We start from the raw sequence: 15435 nt of genomic DNA on the forward strand, positions 1-15435 counted from the left end.
AGCATAGCTTTGGGATATGAGTGGTGATTTTATTATTTTTTTTAGAGAAAACGGTCATTAATATATAATTTCTAATGTACTTTCAACTCTTTTGTTTTAGGTAACTTTTGAAATGCACAAAGAGAGTCTTTCTCAAATGTACAGGGAGTACCAAAGGAAAGGAGACGAAGGGAGTGGAATACGTTCTTCAGCTCCAATTAGAACAATCTCTGGAGTTAGCAAAGAAGCCCAAACCAAAGTAAAACAGCCATGTTTGGAGCTAAAAGAAGATGGTAGTGCTCCTTTATGTACTGCTGATGATGATGTGGAGTGCAGTAATGAAAAAAGCGAGACCAATACCTCATCAGATGGTGACCAACAAACTCATTCAGTGTCTAATCATAGGGAGGAGTTAGAGGGGGAAGACAGAGAGGCTACACAGGGTTTAAAAGCAGTGCCTTGTGCAGAATTTTTTCCAGAATCAGAAGCAATAAAGCCCAGTGCTTCAGAAATTAGTACTGGAATAGCTGAAGCAATTGAAGATTCTCCAAGCAAAGCTGTTGAGCTTGTGGAAGAAACAGTAGCGGTCACTGCTGCTTCTCTAGCAATGCAAACTGCTTTGGAAGGAGAAATTCCTGAAAGTCCAGAAAGACTGGAAAAATCAACAGTAGAGGTGGAAGATGAAGATGACTTTGTTGATTTGAAAGTGGAAAGTAGTATGCCTTTACCTTCAGAAGAGTTTCCAGAAGGGAACAAGGAATGTAGCTCTAGTGAAAGCGAAGTGACAAAACAGGAAGAAACAATTGAGAAACAACCTGAATCTGTGCTTTCAAAATCTGAAGATACTGAAGGTGTGGATGGGAAAGAACAAGAGCTGACTTCACCAGAAACAGGGAGTTCTCCAGTTCAACTAGCCACCGCTCAACCAGATTCAGAAGGGAAAAAGAAGCTAGAGGAAGAAAAGATTCCTTCTAGTGAAACTAAGAGAGCTGAGGAAAATGCAAATGCACATGTGCCAGAGCCTGCTGGAGCCTCTGACAAAAGAATTGCCAAGCTTGATGTTTCTAGTGTTGCATCAGATACAGAAAGACTGGAACTGAAAGCTAACACATGTCTAGAAGCACCTCTGCCCCCGAGACCCATACCTGAGGTAAATTCTACCTGTCCTTCATCTGTCCAGCTTAAAAATAAAAGGAAGGTTTTTTTTATTTTATGAGATTTTTGGAAAAAGCGTGCCCATACACATTGTGGGGACTTAACGTCTATGGATTTTGAGAGTTATCTAAAGAATATTTTCAACCCTTGTTTAAAATAGCCATAATTCTTACTAATTTGTGTACTGAGAAATCTATGATTTTATTCTTCCTACATCCACCTATAGATGCTGATGGAGACTGAGTATTCGGCTAGGTGAATACCTCACCTGTGTTGGTACTTCTGTTCTTAAGTTTGAAAAATTGAAGGAAACATTTATATATTCTGAGAGGATTTTATCTAAAATTTCTTCTGCCTCTTTATTCAACCTCCATTTTACTCTTTTCAGTCTGATTTTATAATCTCAACTCTAGAATTATTGAAAAGCCAACGTTGCTTGTGCAGAAAAAAAAAAAAATCACTGTTTCTTTCATATTCTGATGGAACTTGTGAAAATATTTTTTACACTAGCTACTCTGCAGGTGCACAAAATATATATATATATTTAAAACTATAAAATTTGGTTGGACTGTCACTCCATGTCAGCCTACCTTTTTTGTGCAAGTGTAAATTAAAACTGAGTTTCTGTTGCATGCTGCAGTGCTCCACCCCTCTAGTCTTTAATTTCTGACTCAGCTTTTCGTGGTTAAATAGTCATGTATCTGAGTACTTCCCTTCTGCAGAGATACCTGCTAATGGATGCTCTTCATTCTGCACCATTCTTCCTCAAAGGAGGAAAACCACTGTCTACTGCAACATACACTCCCCCTGTGGTAAGGCTGGGTTGCTGCTTGTGTATGCCTAGGCTGACAGGTGTGGTAGTGCTGCTGTAGACTAGTTTGTAGGTTTGGTACATCCAGTAAATAGCACTTGTGTAATAGTTTTGGTTTGATTTGTAACCATGTACACAGTCAACTTGTTGAATATCTAAAAATCGAGTCTATTCAATGCATTTCAGTGTATGCCATGGAAACTAATAATAAGTGTGGGGTTTTTTGTTTTTTCAAACCGTGTATTCAGACCTCAAGGCAGCAAGATTCTTCAGGACAAGAGCTAAGTGCTACATCAGATGGGCAGAAAAGAGACTCCAGGTCAACTGTGTTCCGTATTCCTGAGTTTAAGTGGTCACTGATGCATCAGCGCCTGCTCACGGACTTGCTCTTCTCCATAGAAACGGATATACAGATGTGGAGAAGGTAAACTTCTGTGCTTTAGATGCAATGATCTAGACTGGCATTTCAGTTATAATTATCTTGAAATTTTGTTGAAACTGCATCAGAGTCACTCTTTGGCTTAGAATTTTACACATCTGGTATTTTACTTGTCATCCAGTAACCTTATTTTGTGACCTATACCCAAATATTCTCAGGTTTTTTTAAAGACTCTTTACAAACATGAGGGCCTGCACATATATTCTGACTGAAAACTTGGCTACATTTAAACCAATGGCAGTCTTGCTGTGATTTTTTTTTTTTTTTTACGGGCCCATGATTTTCATGTTCCTAATGTATGTAAGGGCCTGCATCTTTTGTTGGTATCTAAATATGGAATAAAAAAAAAAATCCCAAATTATATTTATTACTTCCGCATTTACACACTATGCTGCTGCTTTGATAGGGTTCTGTGAACACAGAGATGCTCAATGCATTTAAAAATTAATTTGTAAGAGGAGTCTGGAATGCATCATCGAGGTGAATTTAGTTAGAAAAAGGAAACTTTGAAGACAGTGGTAATTCTGCGTTTTAATGTTAAGATTTAATAACTTAAAGAGTGGTGACATTAGCTTGTAGTAGTAGTGAATGTCAAATTAAATTAAACCATATAACTGTAGTGACCTGATAAAATGGAATCTAAGGATGAAGAAATAGAGTATTTAAGTGATTAAAACAATATAAACTGAGGTGAATATTTGTTTGACTATAACTTTTAGGATGTCATTAATTTAACCTCCTGGGACATCATCAGATATAGCTAAAATATATTTTTAGTTTAGGTTCTGTTTCAAAAATCTATTTCCACGTTTAACGGATTTAAGTTTTTTGTTGTTATTTAATTTATCTAAGAAGCCCTTAGTATTTGCTTTATTTTGCCAAAGAGTTAAGTTCAAATCTAGTTCACACTTCCAGGAAAGTTTATTGTATTGCCTGATACAGTGACTTTTGCTATAGCAAGTAATCATAGACTAGCCTATAAAGTATCTTTGTCCAAATCATGATTGACACACATCTTGATGTTTTTAGCAAGCTGTGATCTGGAGAGATTTGGGGACAGAAAGGAGAAGTAATATTAGGTTTAGATTAAGGTACATCAGTTGACCCTTACAGTCATGTGTTATTTGGTGCCCTGCTGCTAGCTGTCTGGTTTTAGCTTTATGAAAGCATAAAGATGTTAAAATACCACAAAAATAAAGCTGTATTCAGAATGCTTTGGTGTTTTTTTTGGTGTTTTTTGTTTGTTTGTTTGTTTGTTTTGGACAGCCATTCCACAAAAACTGTGATGGACTTTGTGAATAGCAGTGACAATGTCATATTCGTGCACAACACCATTCACCTCATCTCTCAAGTGATGGACAACATGATCATGGCTTGTGGTGGTATATTGCCATTGCTTTCTGCTGCCACATCTGCTACTGTAAGAAGTTTCATTTTTATTTGAAAATTTATCTCTTGTGGGAGGATGTCTCTATGCAGTGTATTAACTATTATATCTGTCCTTACGGGAAACAGGAATGCCTGTGGGATATTTCCACAAGCATCTCTTTCTTCCCTGTGCTACCTCCACACTTTCCCTGAGATAAATTGGGTGCCTGCCCTCTTTGCCTGAAGACATAAAAAGAAGTTACCTAGCTTTGTTGTCCCACAGTGGTCTGGAATGGGATTAAATCCCAGTACTAATGGTTGTTCCTCAAATATAACTAATTACTACTGTTGAATGTGACTGAAGGTGGACTTCCAGCATATATTTATCTTCATTTAAGTTGTAGGAATATCACCTTTGCGAAGAAGTAAATGTTGCTTTTGATTTTTCTCTCTGTAGCATGAACTGGAGAATATTGAGCCAACTCAAGGACTTTCGGTAGAAGCATCTTTAACGTTTCTTCAGAGATTAATCAACCTTGTGGATGTGCTAATTTTTGCAAGCTCTCTTGGTTTCACTGAAATTGAGTCTGAGAAAAATATGTCATCTGGAGGAATTCTGCGACAATGTCTTCGTCTGGGTAAGCAAATAAAGCCACTTAATGAGTGTAGGAGCTTGCTGCTACTAAATAGTTAGCAATTGTTAGCTTGATTTTTTTTTTTCTGTCTTTTTTTTTTGTTAAATCAAGATTACATTTAGTCAAAGAAGCACTGGGATCTTTTACTATTTTACCATTACTGTATTCTGCAATGCATATACGTAGGGTTCTTTTAAAGATATTTAAATAAAATAAATGATTAAGTGTGGTAGCCTGGTTGTTGTGAATGCATATTTCATTCTATCCATGGAGATATTTCTTTTGCCAAAGTTCCCCAAACAGTCAATGCTGAGAATATAACAGCTTTAAGAAAAAGAAATCTTATACTGTATACCAAAACATGGACCTTTACAATATGTAGAAAAGAGGTTTAAATCTTGAGGTTAGTAAATCAAGATACGGTGAAAACTAGAGATGTAGATTTCTAGAGAGTAGGGTTCAGACTGGGCAGTAGTAGTATCCAGTATTACAGTATGTTTGCATCAAATTGGATTGAAAGAAAGTGGTCATTGCCTGCAAAAGTAATGACTGTTCTGGAAATGAGAACATGGAAGATCATAACTGGGCTCAGTTACTTAATACAGGAGGAGAGTATTAGTGGTAGTTGCATGCTGTAAGACTTCTTGTAATGAAAAGTATAATTTGCATGAGTGGCAGAGCAGCTCAGAGCATCAACAGTAACTAGCCTTCCTCTCCCTTTCTAGGCAATTAAAACTTTGTGCAGGTAGAACAAGATTTATGGGATGCAAACAGGTATAGAGGTGGGGTAGTTCTTTTTTCCTTTGAAATTAATATTAGAAGATGAAACAGGTACAATTGTGAAGCTAAAAAAATATAAATTGTGTAACTTCAGAACATTTAGTCCAAGAGTAACAGAGCATTCTGAAGCAAACATTGTCATTCTTTCACTAGTGTATCGCTTGTCTTCCTTGCTAGTCTGTGAAACTAGCTGTCTTCACCCTCCCCACCCCATGGTTGTATGCATGGTAAAATTTCCGTCAGGGATGCTAATTCGCTTGGAAGTATCCATTAGAGCATACATGTTGTAGAAGCTTAGTATTAATTGTAAGTTATAAATTATGAAAGACTTTTGAGCATTGTTTTGCAACTATTTAAAATTTATGGAAGCAAAATATCATTTCAGTGATGTGCTTAAACTTTTTCGTTTAAGTGATAAACAGAACTGTATTATACGTCTCTGTAAGGGATGTAGACAATACTATTTCCTGGAGTAATTCTTAACATTTCTTTTCCCTTCAAGTATGTGCGGTAGCAGTAAGGAATTGCTTGGAGTGTCAGCAGCATGCACAGATGAAGCCTGTTGGAGACGTTGTGAAGAACCAAAAAACGGTGCAGGGCTTTATAGGAACAGGAAAGTCTGCGGCAAAGGCAAGTGTAAGATCACATTCAGGAACATGAGTCAATAATTATTACTCTGTACTTTTTTTAAATTTAGTTTTTTTTAAATTTATACCTGCACCACTGGTACTTTAACACTGCTGAAGGGCATGAACACTGGAAATCCTGAAGTTGTTTTTCCAAGATGTGAATTTAACGCTTACCTATTTAACCTTCCACAGTCAAATAAATCTGTCCCAAGAATTTGCCAGATTTTTTTTTTTCCTTTAAAGGCGAGACACATATCTGATCATTGTGCTCTAGTTATGACAATGTGATGAACAGGGGATGATTGTACACAATGCTTTTTGGTAGAATGCTTTTAAAAACAGAATCTGAAATAATTGCTTTTATTTTTATAGAGTCCAGTGGACATTGTGACAGGTGGCATTTCTCCAATACGAGACCATGATAGACTTCTGCAGGATATGGATATTAATCGACTTCGAGCAGTAGTGTTCAGAGATATAGTAAGCTACAAATAATGTTGTTTTCTTTACAGCTAGATTTCTGCACATATCTGTTTGCTAAACACTTGCTGTGTGTTACACAGTTTGGCTAAATTGAATTTACAAAACCTGAATACTGCTTGGAGTAATTAGGAACTCATAATATTCTGCAGCTGTTGTAGTGTTTGGGGTTGGAAAGAAGGGAGAGCTGAAAATCGCTGCCTACCCATCAGGCTCTTTGGTGTCTTTCTAAGAGCTGCCTCTCTGGACTTCGGCCTATTGTATATTAAATATGTTGTGTTTACTACAAATATGTACTTTCGCATGCTGTACATAGACAAACTGTTTATGTGTACTGTTTATCAGAAAGATGTTTATGTATACTTTTTGAAAAATGAGTACCTTTCTAGCTAATTAGAAATTAGAGGTCATCTCTAATTCCTTTACTTCCCCTCAGAGGAACCAATTTGTGTGCATGTGCTGTAAATATGCATATGTTTTTAGTGTTGAATTGACTAAAAATGTCTTTGCCCTATGTCAGCAACTTTATAGCTAATATTGAGGAAATTGAGATTGATTGCTTGAGAAAACCACCTCTGTAAGCAAGTACAGCAGCTGTAATGGCTCTGAGTCATTGGTGGCCACAAGCTTGGACACTAGAACTTATTTTACAATAATTGGACTATTTAGCAAGTATAATGATTTACACAGTGACTTTTGTCCTGTGCAGAATATTGAAGGATCTTTGATTTTTCTTTACAATTAATGATTGAAAAAAGTTTCTTTCAACCCCCACTTCAGTGTCAGTGTGCAAAAGAGTAACAGGAAGTGAATCTTCCATACTGGTGGCAGCTAAAATATTCATAGCATCATACAGTGGTTTGGGTTGCAATGGACCTTAAAGCCCATCCAGTCCCACCCCTCCTGCCCCCGGGCAGGGACACCTTCCACCAGCCCAGGTTGCCCAAAGCCCCGTCCAACCTGGCCTTGAACCCTTCCAGGGAGGGGGCAGCCACAGCTGCTCTGGGCAATCTTCAGAACCAAGCACATTTCGTGTACTCGTCGGGGTTGTTTTTTTTCTTAAAAAAACCCACCAATTAACACACACAGCCTCTGCTTTTTTTTGCATATCTAATCCACCATGTTTTCTATTTCACAAATAAATATAAAAAGATGCAGTAACTCTGCTTTTTGCCTACTGTAGAGAAAAAGTAGACTTTAAAAGATCTGGTTTTAGAATAGTTTTTATCTGAGCCGCTTATACTTGCATCTGAATATTTTGTTTGATTTGCATGCAGTTTCTTACTTTGTGTTCAGTACTTAGTATTGTGATTGGCATGATTGGAAACTGTATAGGAGGAAATTGGATGGATTTCACTTAACTACCCGTAATAGTACATGAACTTTATTTCAAGGAGTTCTACAACTACAGCAGAAAAAATAAAGAAGGGACAGTGCTAATTCAGTGGATCACAACTTTATTCATACTGTTGGCTAGCAAGAAAATTCTTTATAATCCTTACCATTGTAGGGAGCTTTCATCAGTCTTGCGCTGTTCTTGCCTGGTGCTAACCTGTTAGTAGCTTACGGTTTCTGTCTTGTTCTAGGCAAGTTAAGGATTTGGGTTGAGCAGAGGGCTGCGTTTTCAGCATAACAGATAGGATCCAGTTATGTTATCTAGTTCTTAATAGAGAACTTTTCATAAACTTCTCCCAGTACAGCTTATAAAATAACTCTTAATGGAACGTGGGGCTTCAATAGGTTCTACAGTCATGACAAAATGAGCTTTGTGGTTTAACTTACTTTCTTGAACTGCTCAGAAGGAAAAATTGAATCCTATCTGAGCCCATATGTAAATGAGGGGAAAAAAAACCAAACAAACACCCTTTCTCTTACTGATTGGTCAGTGAGGATCCAAGTATTCAGGTCTTCTGTGATCCCAAAGTGTGCAAAGCTTTTCTTCCTTTGACAGCCAAAGGGACAGACTTAAGCTAAATCATAGTGTCTAGTCATATCTGGGATGTGGTGCTCTCCTCTGTTTCACTAGGAGTTACTGAGTACCCTGGGGAGGTGCCTGACATGGTTCATTGAAGATCTTCTTAAAATCTCTTAATCCTGTTACAGCTGAAATGCAAATGCATATTTGCCAATTCTTGTTTAAATTGTATGTAGTACAGTACATCCATCTGGACAATCTGATGATGAAATAAAACCTAAACACTGGTTCTGGTATTTGTTCCACTTCCTTCATTAATATGCAATGGTTTATAAATACTTTTACAGTTTTGTTGGGTATGTTTACCTGGTTGTACTTTACAGTAAATGCTGTTAATATCTGGGCACATTTGAGAAAACATAATAGGGGAAACACCTGTAAATAAATAATGGGGACCTAGTCCCCGCACTAATTCGAAACCTGTAGTCGAAACACACAACCTTAGCCAAAGTTGTCATATTTATAAATTAAAAATGAAAGGATTAGTGCCACTTGAATACAATTGCTGTATTCCCTAGCTTTATAGGTGAGACAAACTGTGGCTAGAGAATATTGTTCTTCCACTGTTGACATATCAGCTTACTCTCGGTCTGTTTATGGTAGCGCTGGGCATACTTTACAGAAAAATAAACATGCTGCTGAAATTGTAATGGAAAAATCTCTGTGTGTGTGTGTCCTTTTTTTACAGGAGGATAGCAAGCAGGCTCAGTTTTTGGCTTTGGCTGTTGTATATTTTATATCTGTGCTCATGGTTTCAAAATACAGAGATATACTGGAACCCCAGAATGAAAGACGACCACCAAACCATAGCCAGTCATTCAAGGAATCGGAGAATGAAAATAATGAAACTCCTGCTACAGGTGAATGGTTAATTATTTGGCCAAACAAAATAATGTGGCTTATACATGTAGAAATTGTACAGAAAGATGTTGTTAAATAAACAACAGTTTGCCTCAGTGTGTGCATCTTTTTCTGATCTGAGAGGGGCCTAATCTATAGGCTGATTTTACTGTGTAGAGATGGTTAATCTCACTGAAGTAGCTAAGAATTTGTGAAGGCTTGTTGAAGAAACATTACATTTTTGCATAAGGTTAAGTATGCATAAGCATAGACTGGCGGCTGTTCTTTCCACTGTAACGCTACTTTCTCCTATTTTTCTTTAGGTCAATCAATTAATTTTCATTCTTTGACTGTTGAGTCAGTCAAAGAATCTTCTGTTTACTTGTCTCAGTTTTCAGATGTTATAACTTTTCATGCTTCTCAGAAATATGAAGGAAATTTGTCTCTTCTAAGTGTCCTATTAAATACTTACAGATAATATTAAATCTCTGCGTAGGCGAGAGGAGATAGTTATAGCTGTGTTATTTCACTTCTCACCTATTGGTGTTACTTCATTCACCACATTGATCCTAAAGCAGTTCTATTAATAATGAACTTAAAACGTGTTTTCTGTTTTTGATATGAACAGATGTGGAAAACCCATCTGCTGCTCTCGGTGCTTCAGCCTCCACTGAAGATTCAGAAAGTGCAGTATCTGTACAAAGAAGGGATTCTGGTCTTGGGGAGGAACCAGCTTCAGGGCAGACAAACAGTTCCAGTAGCATTGCTGAAGCAGGACTTCTGAATGTTAGTGCAGGTCCAGATGCAATCAGTGAAGTACTGTGCACGCTCTCGTTAGAAGTAAATAAGTCTCAGGAAGGCAGAAGCGAGACAGGAACTGAGGATAATAAGCTTGCAGCTTCTGTGCCAGCTGCAAAAAATGTCAATGTCAAGGACATCCTGAGAAGCTTAGTAAGCACACCGGCTGATGGGGCTGCAGTGGATGCTGCTCTTCTGCCACCAACATTCCTTGGAGTTCTTGGTGATGGAGCTGCTGACCAGCCTGTACAGTTCCATTCCTTTGACAGGTAATTTAACTTCTGAAATATTTGGGCTATTTCATTTTGCTTAAGATATCTGTAAGGAACAGGAAAAAAAAAAATCACACTTCAGTCCGCCAGCTCTCATGTACTGTGTCACTTAGTACCTAATAAATATTATCAAGCTGCTTTGATTTACAAGTAGAACCTTTAAGTACCAAGTCCACCAGCATCGCGTAGGTTCATCGTGAAGGTATGCTCTGCAGTTCTTGGGATGCTGTGTTATGCCACAGAAGACTGTGGAAATGAAAAATGACTGGTGATTGGGTTATACTTGAAGGTCTTGAAGCCAGCACGCCTTCATAAGAGTTAACTCTTGTCTCTGTATGTGTTACAGCTCATAAGCAATATGGTAAGAGTGCCAATAAATTGCCTAGAAGTGTCTGCAAGAGTAAAACAAAAGATTAAGGATGTAAACTGTTCTTTTCTTTCCCATGCTCCTCTTCTAAACTTAGGCACTTGCAGATGAGTGCTGCTGTCCTGTGCATAGCCAGTTTTAAAGGGCTCAGGAGATACTCTGAGTTATTTAATGTCCATTTTAACAATGTGTAGATTAGCCTGTGTGTGTATTGATTCCAAAGTTGTATCTAGTTTCTGTTACTGTGGGCCTGCAAAAGAGTACTGGTTTAATAAGAGTTAGAAATGGGTTGAAAACAAAGGAGTAATAATCGAAGTGTCCTGCCTGTAGAATGCTCCCATGTTAATTTATGAAAATGCATCTGTGTTCTGCCTTCTGGTGCTAAAGGTCTACATGAAATCTTTCAGGCTTCATTTGGCAGATATATCCCTGATGGGAATGGCCTCAAGCTGCCCAGGGCAGGGTCAGGCTGGCTCTGAGGAAGGATTTCTGTGCAGAAGGGGCTGTTGGGCGTTGGAATGGGCAGCCCAGGGCAGGGGGGGAGTCCCCGGGATCCCTGGAGGGGTTGAAGATTCGGGCTGACCCAGTGCTGAGGGATCTGGGGGAGTTGGGAACGGTCAGGGGGAGGTTCATGGTTGGGCTGGGGAGCTCCAAGGCCTTTTCCAACCCAGATGGGTCTGTAGCTAATCCGCTGCTTATTCCTGAGCTTCCTCTGGCTCTGATGTCTTTGCAGTCTATGGCTGCCTTCCTCAAACTAGGCATCTTAGCTGACCCAAGACAGGAGTGCAGCTCTGCCAGGGGTATGGTTTCAGCTGTCATGACATGTCTTCTCAACTCAGACTGCCATGTCACTAGTGGGGGCAGAGATGGTGGTGGTTGTCTGGCTAGATTAGACACAGATGGTGTATGCTAGCATTTGGCCCCCTTGCTCTTTTCTCAAAGTAAATGTGTGTTGTGCTTGTGATGCTAAACAAGAGGACTTGTTTTGGGAGCAGTAGGAAGATGGAGACAGAGGGGGGAAATTGGGACAAGAGGGACAATAAATTAGAACTGCTGCTGCCCAAGTACCCATTGAGGCCTCTCATTGCTTTTTATAGCAAGCGGGCAGTTGATGTGGAAGAGCACAACGTTTTAGTCTGTGACTAATGTTTTTCCTCAAGGTAATTCTTATTGTTCGTTGCCGAGTGGTAGAGCTTGGAAACACAAAATAACATTTGTCTGGAGATCGGATACAGAACTGCGTGTTGAATTTAGGAATTGTTTTTTTAAAAGGAAGCTTTGTGCTGTCCGTGCAAATGTGATTTGGATTGGTGCAAAGCAGGTTAACTAGTCAGGAAGTAATTGAGTACTCGCAGGCCTGATACCTGACATAAGTTTTTGTAGGCGTGATCTACCTATCAGAGGAAACTGCAATTTAATTTGATGATATGTACATTAATGAGATACTGGGCATTGGCCACAGCCCTTAAGTCATGTGCAATTCTGTGTTCTTTTTCCTGTATAGTTACAAAGTCGCTCAAATAATGGAAAAAAACACCTAAAGTTTCAGTGTGTTTTGTAAAGCAAGTTACTGAAAAGTGATCTACTTGCTGGTTTGCCCTTGTACTTTTCCAGTGTCACACTGACCCAGATGGACTTTTTGTTTCCTTTTCCCACTCCTAAGTGCCAGCCGTTTGTAACCACCACTCTTAACATTCTTCCACTCAACCTTGCGACAGAATTACTGTATTGGGTACTGAAAGGAAGCCAGTCTGGTGAAGGAACCTGTGGAGGAGTGGAAGGGGTGTGTAGACTGAAGCAGTAGACAGCACTGTGCTTGTGAATGGAGGAGCGGAGGGCAGGGGGTTTTGTAGGGCTTTATGTGCCTACCTGGACTGCTCCACAGTGATTTCCTGTGACTTTTTGTGTTTGGTGGGTGGGGCTAAATACGCAAGGAAAAAGTCATCAACTAGTATAAAATATTTTGTCCTTCAGCAGTGCGCATGACCTTGGTGTGTCAATGGCTCTGTGTTTCTAGGTGGTTTAACTTTTCATTTCCTTGCTTTTGTGGGTATGTCAAGTAGACAAAAGTGTTTGATGAGGTAGAAGTTTTCTCTAGTCAATTCTCATCTGGTAGCGGCATGCACAGTCTTGCGTCTGTGATAAATACATTGATCTGTGATAAGGCATTGTGCTAACTAGCTATAATTTAATCAAATAGAATAACGTGTATATGAAACATGATTAATCAAAAAGACAATAACTGTATATGAAACATTTATATTTAAAATTATATAGACAGGGAAGTTTCATGACTACTTTTAGGTGCCTGTATCTTTATTTAGCATGACTGCTTAAAATACAAGATTATGCTCTGAAATGACACTTAGTGACAACAGGGGGAAGGAATTGTACACGGGAAAGAAAAACCTTTTTACAAGGAACTGTAATAGAATTAGAAATAGTAGCACTTCTCTGGGGGAGACAAAAATACTAAGGTACATTGGGCAAGCTTGGAAAAACAGGCTTTGGGATGCTCTCCTTTTCTGTGTCTGGTTTGTGTTTAATATTTTGTTTGATAGCAAACAAGTTCTGTGTGTTAACTTGTTTTTTTCTTTTTAAAGACACTTTTTAAAAAGTTGTTCCCATGTAGCAGTTTACCAGTGAGGTATCTCTGGGAATTTCAAAGCATCTCTCTGATCCTGCATTTATCTCAGGAATGCTGTGTCAGAAATCAAAACGCTCCTCATATCTTAAGGATTATCAACTTCCCAGCCATAGCTGGAGAGTATACAGTAACAGCTATGTGAGTGAAACCTTACTGAAAGGCTGCCAGGTTGCTAGCCTTTGCAAACACCTAGGTGTATGTGTTCATTCCCATGCCAAAAATCTTACCCTTATCTTCTGTGAAGATACAGTCTTGTGATTAGTGGGTGCCAGGGGTTTATCATGATAAAGTTCAAGACTTGCGTTGGCTTTTTCCCAAGATCCGTAGGGACATGAAATAATGTTCCAATTTCAGTGTGTCTTAAACCAGCAGTTTTCTTTCTTAGTAGTAATCTTGTAGAAAAAGGGGGCGGGGGGGAGGAGGGGGCTAATGCAAGCAAATTTAAATAAAACAGAAATAAGTATCACCAAAGCTTAGGATAAAAAAAAAAAAAGATGACGTTTCTCTTCCATTAGTTTAATAAAACCCATAACCTATCACTTGCCATTTTTACTGTGCAATTTAAAATAAAACCTTGGTCTCTCCTGGCTTCTGCTGTTCTTTGTGGAAACAATTTAATAATAATAATCATGTATTTACAGGAAAGCTGATGCTGAGGGTTCAGAGGAATGGAGGCTCTTAAATCATGGTCTTGTACCATACGGCTTAAAGCTACAGCTGTGCTGTAACTTACAGACTGGATATGTTAATAAGCTTATTTATCTTTTTGGAACATCATCTATAAGCTGCTTAGGCTCAGCCTATGTTTACACATTTGTCAGTTAGTGGCGTGCCTGTACCTTTTGTAATGGTTGGTTGTGGTATTTGAGTTAAATTAAATCAAAGTCCTTTTTTTTTTTTTTTTTTTTTTTTTTTTTTTTAATGAAATGAGTAGATTTTAGCCTTCACTGATTTGGGCCTCGAAAAGAATAAACTTGTAGACAAGGTTAAGTCTGCCAGGTACAGGTAGAGACAGAATATGAGAATGGGGGATCTGTAGATCAAGGCACATATGCTGTGGTGAGCAGCTCAGCTCTTTTGGTGCACCAACAATTTGCATTCTGCAGGGGCTGAAGAGGAAAACCATTTGAAGTCTTCTCCCTGCCAAGCTGATTTTAAAGTTCTCTTACAAAATTGATTGTATTCTTCCCATCCTCTCTTCTCTTCCCCGCTTACCACCCCTTCGCCCACCCTGATCTCTCGTGGTTTTAAGAGTCTCTTATTCTTTTTTTTCTCCTTGGGTATTTCAAGGGGGACATAAGAGAATGGATATTATCTCCAGACAGCAGAGCCCATAGAATGACACTGATGTGACAAGCTGCTTTCCCGACTCACAAAGTAGAGGCAAAAATAAGTCTCTGATCCTCTTTATTGCTCTTTTGCTCATTGCATAGGAGCCCTGCAGTGGGCACCGTTCTGGTAGCCTGGAACAAGACTTAACTTCTTTTGGTTTTGAATTAAAACCATTATCCCGTAGGGAAACAGACAAACTGTCACCTGTGTTGCTGTTCAGTGCTAAAAAATGGAACGCTAAGAATTAAATCTGTATAAATTCCTGTATGTCAAGAGGAATTAGAGCTCATGTAAGTATTTTTAAATTATAGTGAGGTCATCAGTTTGGTCTGGCCTGTGTTGTATTAGGAATATTTGACTTGTGCCCAAGAAAAATTTGTAACTTGAAATATATTTAAAATTAATTGCAGGCTTGCCAACTTAAAAAAAAAAAAACAACAAACCCAAAACATTTAGGAAAATGTACTCAAACTCTAGGAGATATTTATAGGTAATTTGTATCTTTATATTGAAACAGAAGAATCGGTGATCTGAAACCAAGACAGCTTTCAATAAGTAAATCCTTATAGAATTTGACAGAATAGATCATTATTGTGTAAGCCTTTGTCTGTGATGGAAGTCAGTGTTCAGCTCAGTGGTCTGTGCTCATTCAGCAGTGAGTAATTGTCTGCAACACGAAGGCTTCTTACACTTCAGCATAATTGGGACTAATAACACACTGACCTTATGGCTAAGATGTATTTATGGTGGCTAGTTCTCACAATGCCTGACCTGCGTTTATCAGTTCATGTGCTGTAAATTCCTACTTTAAACATTAAATAGTTGATTTTAAATTAAAAAAAGCAAGTATCTAATACAGTCATGTAAACGAAGCAGCTAAACTATCACTTTTACCATACTGCTTGAGGTCTGCTTAAAATACACCTTA

The 15435-nt window shown here is 38.5% G+C and overlaps 1 protein-coding gene across 4 annotated transcripts in view; it reads left to right on the forward strand.

Annotated features, from left to right (window-relative positions):
- Window positions 1-15435, forward strand: part of LRBA (LPS responsive beige-like anchor protein) — a 404059-nt gene that overhangs the window by 77655 nt on the left and 310969 nt on the right. For 3 of the 4 annotated variants that reach the window (XM_026847510.1, XM_026847512.1, XM_026847511.1), the window contains exons 22-30: window positions 101-1129; window positions 1857-1946; window positions 2194-2369; window positions 3651-3804; window positions 4210-4390; window positions 5670-5797; window positions 6169-6276; window positions 8940-9111; window positions 9720-10158. In XM_026847510.1, the coding sequence (XP_026703311.1) occupies window positions 101-1129; window positions 1857-1946; window positions 2194-2369; window positions 3651-3804; window positions 4210-4390; window positions 5670-5797; window positions 6169-6276; window positions 8940-9111; window positions 9720-10158 (2477 nt within the window). The remainder of the gene's footprint in view (window positions 1-100; window positions 1130-1856; window positions 1947-2193; window positions 2370-3650; window positions 3805-4209; window positions 4391-5669; window positions 5798-6168; window positions 6277-8939; window positions 9112-9719; window positions 10159-15435) is intronic. The other variant, XM_026847513.1, reaches the window with a different exon arrangement.

This window comes from Athene cunicularia (assembly GCF_003259725.1).
Source record: "Athene cunicularia isolate RWA chromosome 4 unlocalized genomic scaffold, athCun1 chr4_part2, whole genome shotgun sequence".
NCBI lineage: Eukaryota > Metazoa > Chordata > Aves > Strigiformes > Strigidae > Athene > Athene cunicularia.